General features: G+C 62.9%; 1 protein-coding gene across 1 annotated transcript in view; it reads right to left on the bottom strand.

Annotated features, from left to right (window-relative positions):
• LAMC3 (laminin subunit gamma 3) overlaps nt 1–8,015 on the bottom strand; it is a 19,987-nt gene that overhangs the window by 11,529 nt on the left and 443 nt on the right. Inside the window, 8 exon segments of the mRNA XM_019474061.1 lie at nt 177–229; nt 576–674; nt 755–872; nt 1,181–1,369; nt 1,800–1,966; nt 2,894–3,024; nt 3,217–3,521; nt 7,734–8,015. The exon segment at nt 7,734–8,015 is cut by the window's right edge and continues 172 nt beyond it. Of these exon segments, the coding sequence (XP_019329606.1) occupies nt 177–229; nt 576–674; nt 755–872; nt 1,181–1,369; nt 1,800–1,966; nt 2,894–3,024; nt 3,217–3,521; nt 7,734–8,015 (1,344 nt within the window).

The raw sequence follows: 8,015 nt of genomic DNA, 5'->3' as shown, positions 1-8,015 counted from the left end.
AAATCAAATCACCCTCAGCCATCACGTCAACCCCAACGGGGGCTGCTCAGCCCCAGAGCAGGGTGCTCAGCCCCAGCTTTCCCAAACTGCTGGAGTTTTTTGGCTTGACTTGGCGCAGCTGTGCCCTCCGTTTCACCTGGGGCTGCAGGCATTGGAGTGGCCCTAGCAGAAGCAGCTGGTGCAGCCGGCAGGGTTGTGGGGCTGCAGGTTAAACCAGCCTGGCTGGCACCTGGGCATGGGGAGGAAACAGGAGCGCATGGCATGGGGCAGGCAGAGCCGTGGGGGACCACAGCAGCATCCCAGGGGGGACACCGGTGGCAGCTCTGAGTGAGCCCAGTCCCAGTGGTCCAGAGGGATGCAGCCCCACAGCCTCGCCAGCCAGCCAGGGCCTCTGCAGGGAGCAACCTCGCAGGATTCCCATGGCAAAGCCCCTGTGAGGGGTCATGTGTAGGGGCTGGGGAAGCAGTAATGCCCCACGGGAGTGAAGACACTTGCCCTGCACCAACCATCAAGCCCTGGCATTGATCCCAGCCTGGAAAGGGGCTGAGGTCTCATCCCCATCCCGCAGGGTTTACCTGTTGCACAAGTGCCCCTCCACCCTCTCCTTGCAGGTGCAATGCCCTGTGTTGGGGTCGCAGGTGCCCACACTGCCCACAGGGTCGCAGGCGCAGGGTCTGCAAGGGGCGAGACAAAGGTGCGAGGTGAGCCCCAGTCCCATCCCGCTGCTCCTGCCTGGGGCCAGGCTCCTCCTCACCTGCAGCCGCCTTCGCTGAGGCTGTGGTAGCCGTCCTTGCAGCGCTCACACTTCCAGCCCGTGACATTGGCTTTGCAGAGGCAGGTCCCCGAGCTGTCGCACTGGGGCTGCAGGGAGCCTGCGGGGACCCCGGCCAGCCCCAGTTGAGCCCCAGCTCAACCCCAGCCGGGGAGAGACATGGGGGGAGATGGGGAGACCCCAGGTGAGGGAGGACTGACCAAAACCATCCCTCCCAGCTGAGCCCTGGCTAGGGCAGGGGTTTTGCACCGGACCCCAGCTCGGCCCCACCCCAGCCACGGAGAGACACAGGGGGGAGATGGGGAGACCCCGGGTGAGGGAGGACCGACCAAAACCATCCTTCCCAGCCGAGCCCCAGCTAGGGCAGGGGTTTTGCACCGGACCCTAGCTCAGCGCAGCCCCACGCACCTGCGGGGTGGCAATGGCAGGGCTGGCAGGCTGCCTGCTGCTCCCAGCGGTAGTGGTTCTGCCGGCAGCGCTCGCAGTGGGGCCCAGCCGTGTTGTCGCGGCAGTTACGGCAGTGGCCCCCGTGCCCGCTGCGGCGATTCAGCTCCCGGTCATAGAAGCACTCGTCTGAGCGTCCGCTGCAGTTGCAAGCTGGGGAGGGGGCAGGAAGGGTGGTCGGCTGCAGCTCAGTGGTACCCGGGAGGCACAGGGCTCACCCAGGGGTTAAAGCAACCTCCTGGGGGAGCTGGATGAACCAAAGGGGCTGCTTGGCTCAGCAGTGTGAGCTTTTGGCAATGCCTCTGCCATTGGGAGCGGAGGTGGGTGCAGCACCGTGCACGGAGCAGACGGCTGCACTCATGGGGTAAGGAAATGTTGGGGGATCCTCAGGTTGATGCTGTGAAGGGCGGCCCTGGGATGTAAATCCTCCCTCCCTGCCCGGAGCAGCCTTGCAAAATGGAGCAGGCACTTTCTACCCATGCAGGAAGGGCAGGAGCTGCTGGATGAGCCAATGCAGCACCAGCGCAGCCCATCGGGGCCGGCTGCAGACCGTGACCATGGAGCCAGCCCAGGTGATACTCACGGAGACACTCATTGGCAGCTTCCGCAGTGCCACGAGCCCAGGGCCGGTCCTGGTAGAAGGGCTGGCAGTGCTCGCAGTCGGTGCCAGCCGTGTTGTGCTGGCACACACAGACCAGCCGCCCAGCCTCGTCCGGCGCGCACTCACTGGCGTGGCCGTTGCATTTGCACCTGCAGCAAGACCCCAGCGTGCGGACGAGCCGCTCTGAGCACCGGCGTGGGCAGCAGCCGGCAGCGGGACGGTGCCCAGGCTGTGCAGCGTGCGGCCCTTCTGCTAGGCCTGGGGTGGCCGTGGGGCGAGGAGTGGGGCAGAAAGCAGCTCAGGCTGTGCCGGCGTCGAGGCCGCCCGCTGTGTCCCCGAGGCACTCCTGGCCTGACAAGCTGGGAGGTCACACGCTGAGGGTGGCCCGTGCGAGATGCTAACCAGCTCCAGCTGCTGGGGCCCGGGGGGGTGAGATGACAGCGACAGGGGCTGCCGGCCGACCGGGAGCAGCCCCGGCCCTGCTGCCTAGGGGAGGCAGCTCTCGCCGGGATGGAGAGATTGCCCACTCCCCCCAGCCCGGGAAGGGCACACGCAGCACAGCCCACGGGCAGCACTGAGTGGGTGCCACTGACGTCTCTGTCCCACATCAGCTCCCCCATCCCACCGGCAGCTGCTCTGGCTCCTCGGGCCGTGGCCATGCCGACTCCAAGCTCCTCCACCAGCCTCTGTGGCCTCGGGACATCTCTCTGCTGGCACCCCGGGATCCCTCTTTTGCTGTGCCCAGCGACCAACCAGGGTCACAGGAGGAGCAACACGAGCCCCCCTGCCATTAAAAGCCATGGGGCTGGGAGGGGGCAAAGCAAATACAGCTAGTAGCAAATGGAGAGGGCGTGTGGGGAAAAGACCTCCTTTGTGTACAACTCAAAGGGTTCCAGGTTTCATCGCCTATCTCTGCACTGCCAGCTCCAGTTTACAGATGGAGGAAGCCACATCTGAGCAGTTTGCCCCAAAACCGCAATTCAAACAAGACCGAGGTGGGGAGCAGCTGCCACAGCCCCACGGCCCCAGAAAGGTCTCCCCCCTCCTGCCCCCACCCTGGCCTGGCTGCCCCTCACCTGCCGCCGACAGAGAAGTCAGAGATGGCGTAGTAGTACGACTGCAGCACCTTGGGGTCCTTGAAGATGTCGTCCCCAAACGTGTTGAGCCGGTTCAAGGAGATGAGCAGGTCGGTGACGGTCACCCACTCCTGCAGGGGACATGGGGAAGGCGCCTTGGTGAGGGGTCTGGGCCACCAGCTCCCCACCCCGACTGGGATGCATCCTGCCCCGTTTCATGTGGGGGTGCAGGGCATCACAGGCACTTTTACCCGGGGTGGCTGCATTAGTGCACCCAGTCCTGGGGGACCATGCACCCACCCCACCTCCCGCCCTCACGGCACCTGCAGCGCGGGGCTCCCGTCGAAATTGTAGGCGCTGGGCCGTCCCTCGAGGGTGGAGAAGGCCACGTTGCCCCCGCTCAGTGGGGAGATGTCGCTGAATTCGTCGGTGCAGAAGGCCACTTGCTCATCCTCCCCCGGCCGCAGGTAGTGCCGCTGCCTCTTCCCATAGGTCTTCTCGCAGGACGCGCTGTAGTACTGGAAGGGCACCCAGGGCCCCTCGGCACGGCTGCGCTTGTAGATGGCGAAACTCTCGGGGCGACTGGTGTGAAACTTCAGCCGTACGTAGGTGATCTCGTAGGCTTTGCCTGGGGACAGACCCGCCATGCTGTCACCCTCTCCTGGTTGCCCAGTGGGCATCACAGCCTGCGCCAGGGCTGAAATTATCCCGGTGCCCTGTCCTGCACGGCTGTCAGCATCCCCCTGCTCCCCCCGTGGGCACCGTCCCTCTCTCCCCACCACAGCTAAAAGAGGAGCGTTCTCACGCAAAGCAGAAATCACCGTCCAGCTGCCCTTAACCAGCTCCACCTTGCTGCAGCCCAAACCCCATCAGCCCCAAACTGGCTCTCGCCCCAGTGCAGCCACCCACCCATTGCATGGATGCACCAGGCGGGTTGCACGGGTGAGGAGCCGCTGCAAAGCCAGGCTCTAACCAGCAGCCGGGGGGAAGAGTCAGGCCCACGGCACTGAGCAGCATCCTGGGGGCAGCGGTGCCACAGGGGTGGGGAGGTGGAAAGGGTCAAGGCCGGTCCCTTCCAAGGGAGCCGCGTGCCAGGATCCGGCATCGCTGCCATCTTTGCCGGGACGAAGACAAAGAGAGGCCACCAATCCCCCGGGGGCGACCGGCGCAGCTCTCAAAGCGCTTGAAAGAATTAGCAAAAAGGGCAAAAGAAAACACCAAAGTGAACATCAGAACTGCTTAATTGCCAGAGATGAAGGACCAGCTCAAAGACTGGATTGCTCCATAACAGCACTGCTCCTGACAGCGCTAAACAATTAGCTGCAAGGTTTTGGCTTTATTTGAAAAGATAATGAGTTGGGAATGTTAGAGGGGTTATTCCGGGACTAGGAAAACAAGCCTTTAATTGGGCCCATATGAATACTGTCGCATATGTGCTGCGACTTTGCTGCGGGGGAGCAGAGGCAGCCCGGCTACCAGCGCTGGGAAAAGCAGCTGCCTCCCATCAGGGATGCAGCGAGCACCCGGCCGAGCACCCGGGGGGCGGACGACAGACCCGCTCGCAGCCCACCCGGAGGTGACGAGGGCCAAGAAGGGGCTGCAACCGGGCTGTCCCACCGCCACCGCGCTCCCCTGTGCCTCTCCCCAAATTCACCTCCCTCCGGGACCCCTCCAGGCTGTCGACAGCGGGGTTGCCCCTGCCCTGCACCCCGCAGCGGGGGGGACGCCCGGCGGGCTCCGGTTCCCAGGCAGCACGGTCCCAGGGGGGACGTCTACCAAAACAGCGAGGTCGGGGCCGTCGCCTCCCGGAGCAGTTTCCTCTGGGAGAGGGAGGAAGCTCAGCGCTGTGTCAATAAACAGCTCCTGCCCCAAGCGGCCCTGCGCGAGGGGAGCGGGTGGCTGGGCTGGGGGAGCCCGAGTGGTGCCTCCAGCTGGGATGGAAGAGACTCGCTGCTGTGGGGAATCATCCCGAGGGAGCGCGTGTTTTTCCCAGACAGGCCTTTTAGTGAGCCAAATTCTGCTTAGAAAAAAAAAATCCAGAAAATAACCCGGGCTGGTTGTCTCCCCTTTCCTGCTCGGGACGGTGTGATGTGTCCCAAATCTGGGTGTGTCGTGGGATGGGGACACCGGGCGGGTGTGCAGGCAGCTGAGGGGGATGGCACCAAGACCCCTGGGATGCTCTCCCAGCTGTGCTGTCCTCCAAACAAAGTGTTCGCCCGCCTCCCGCAGAGCCCAAGCTGTAGCTCATACCGTGCCGGGGGCTCCAGGCGAAGGAGTTTGGAGAGGAGAGAGGAGCGTGCGGGACAGTCACATCACCTACGTGTCCACAGCTGCCTCTGTTCCCCCCAAACCTCAGCTCCAGGAGCCTGCTGCAGGCTCACATCCCACAGGAAAAATCAGAGTCAGAGACACAGATGCAGATACCGCCTGATCTGGACACTCTGACATGAGGCACGGGCATTCAGAGAGCTACCCGAGGAGCCCCGGTGCCTGTTGCCTTTGCAAGCCCGTGGATATTCTGGATTCCTCCCTGATGTCTGACAGGATAAATGCAATGGCCACGGGCGCTCAGGATTATCGATCCGCTCCGAGTCCGATGCACTGTAACGGCATGGCTGAAACCTCACAGAGGAGAGAGATTTAAAGGAAGATAATCTAATTAACGCCAATCAACAGCATGCAGGTAAACACAGGTCTTGTCCAACTCATTCGATATCTTATTTAAGAAGCTCCCCAGGTAACCACGCTGGGGAACCCACAAGACGTCTGACTCAGGGCTGAGCAAGACGAGCAGGCTGGCAGGGATGCACTACGTGGGTTAAAAAACCCAATTACTCGGTGGAGCTCACGAGCGAGGACTCGTCCTGGGCCATGTCCCGGGGGGCTGCAGGGGCTGGTTGGGCTTTTCCTCCATAACCCAACTGAAAGCATTAAGGTAGCAATAAAAAGGTCTGCAGCTGGGACAAGAACAGGGCCCGGTGGCTATGAGAAAGGTCAGACGGCAATGCGCCGGGCACCAAAATGGCACTTTTTAGCATGGCAAGAGATACGAGCCATGCAGGAACAAGGGTACATTTGCAGAGGGATGCTCCGGCTCAGGAAGGGATGCAGGGACGGGGGGTGAAGATGAGCTTGGTGCAATGTTATGGCCTTGGATGTGTTAACGGGAGACAGACACAAGCAGGGCGGTCACAGGGGCTGGACAAGACTCCACTGGAAACCCGAGCGCGGGGTCCAGCAGGGTCTGCAAAGGAGCTGGGGAAGAGCCAGGAGAAAGGCAGAAACTGGGAAGAAGGCTCAGGGAGCTTGGGCTGGGGCAAGGGGCTGCTGCACACATCAGCGTGCTGGGAGCCCACACATATCCATGTGCCGAGTCAGGACCGGTGGCCACAAACTCGCCTGGCCATCCCGGAGACGGCCACCAGCTTCCCGTGCCAGAGGCTAAAAGGAAGAAAATCCAGGCTGGATGTCACCTGCAGCAGGCGGGGACCGGCCACCGGGGGAACCGGCAGCAGTTTGTTCAGCCATGCAGGTTGCATTCAGGTTGTCTACGCTCCAGGTCAAACACGAAGGAATTTGGGGCAATCTGACAGCCTGCGTTAGATGGGCGAGGGGCCGGCAGATCCCCTCCCGCGGGGCTGGCAGGAGCGGGAGCAGGGAGTGGGCTGGCAGGCGGCCACCGGGGGAACCGGCAGCAGTTTGTTCAGCCATGCAGGTTGCATTCAGGTTGTCTACGCTCCAGGTCAAACACGAAGGAATTTGGGGCAATCTGACAGCCTGCGTTAGATGGGCGAGGGGCCGGCAGATCCCCTCCCGCGGGGCTGGCAGGAGCGGGAGCAGGGAGTGGGGCTGGCAGGCTCCTCCGGCATCACTTTCTCATGCCCGGCGGGGAGCCCAGGATGAGGACCAGATGTCCGCCCGCTCACAGGAGGCTGGGAAAGCGGTGACCTCCACCCAGCCGGGCAGCTCCTGCGTCCCCGCCGGGGCACGCACAGACCCTCCACCGTCACCCTGACTCCAGCTGCTGGGTCAGCCACCAGCACAGCTCTGTGCCACACTGGCACTCGGCTGTCCCCTTACTGGCTCCAACCGCAGCCCTTCCGCATGCAGATGGCAGGAGACAGCACAGAATGGAGATTTTACAGTGCTGCTCAATAGCCAGGGTAGTTTAGATGGCAGGAAAATGTTAAAAATCCTTTTTAAAATGCCAGGCATGCCCATGGGTTTAAGTACTCTCCAAACGGGCGGCTTGCACAATATTTAAAACGTAGAGGGTTGGATCCTAGCTGGGGAAGCCCGCAGGGCTGCACGGTGTGTGCAGAGCTCTGCCCCCCCCGAGATGTAATGGGCATCCTCAGCAATGCGCAGGGGCGAAAGGGCACGGGCTTGGCACCCACAGTGCTCACCCCAGTGGCAAGGCTCTCGCGGGGGGGTCTGTGCCTCCCCTCCGCCTGCCTCCTGCTCTGCAAACTTGCATAATCAGTAAAAAGCAGCCTTGGGGGAGCGGGAGAGCAGACACCCTAGGCACGGCTGGCTGGGAAGTGGCACAGGCAGGCGCAGCCACCGGCATCCTCACCCCACAAGGGACCGGGGTTCGGCTGGTGGACGGGGCAGACTCTCCTCAGGTCTTTTCAGTGATCTAGCCGCAGCGCTTTGCAGAGGACATCTCTCTCCTTGCACCCTCTAAAAGCCCTGGGGAGGGTCCTGTCTTTAACCCAAAAGCAGCACCAAGAAGTGCAGGGTGCAGGAGCATCCATCCCCCCAGCCACGCACCCAGGTCTCGATGCACCCACCGCTGGTTTCCCTCGCCGGCACCGCGGGGGCTCCCGCTGGCACTTACCCAGGTGGAGGGTGATGTTGACGGAGTTGGGGTGCTGGATGCCGAAGGCCATGGACTGGCTCTGCCACCAGGTGCTCTCCTCCTGGCTGTGGAAGTCGGTGAGGAAGGAGGCGTTGTGGTGGTGCCAGGGATCAGCGGCATCGCAGCGGTGGCACAGGGCGCTGGCGTGGCGGGCACCCATCTGCAAGCAGTAGTCCTCGGGGGGTGAACCGCACGTGTTGGTGGCCTGGGCGGCCCGGCCAAAGGCAGCGTTCTCGAAGACGGGCATGCAGCGGCGGGGCT

Source organism: Aptenodytes forsteri, unplaced genomic scaffold (genome assembly GCF_000699145.1).
Source record: "Aptenodytes forsteri isolate BGI_AS27 unplaced genomic scaffold, ASM69914v1 Scaffold136, whole genome shotgun sequence".
Lineage (NCBI taxonomy): Eukaryota > Metazoa > Chordata > Aves > Sphenisciformes > Spheniscidae > Aptenodytes > Aptenodytes forsteri.
Note: the sequence above shows the minus strand (reverse complement) of the source record. Positions and strands in the feature narration are given on the sequence as shown.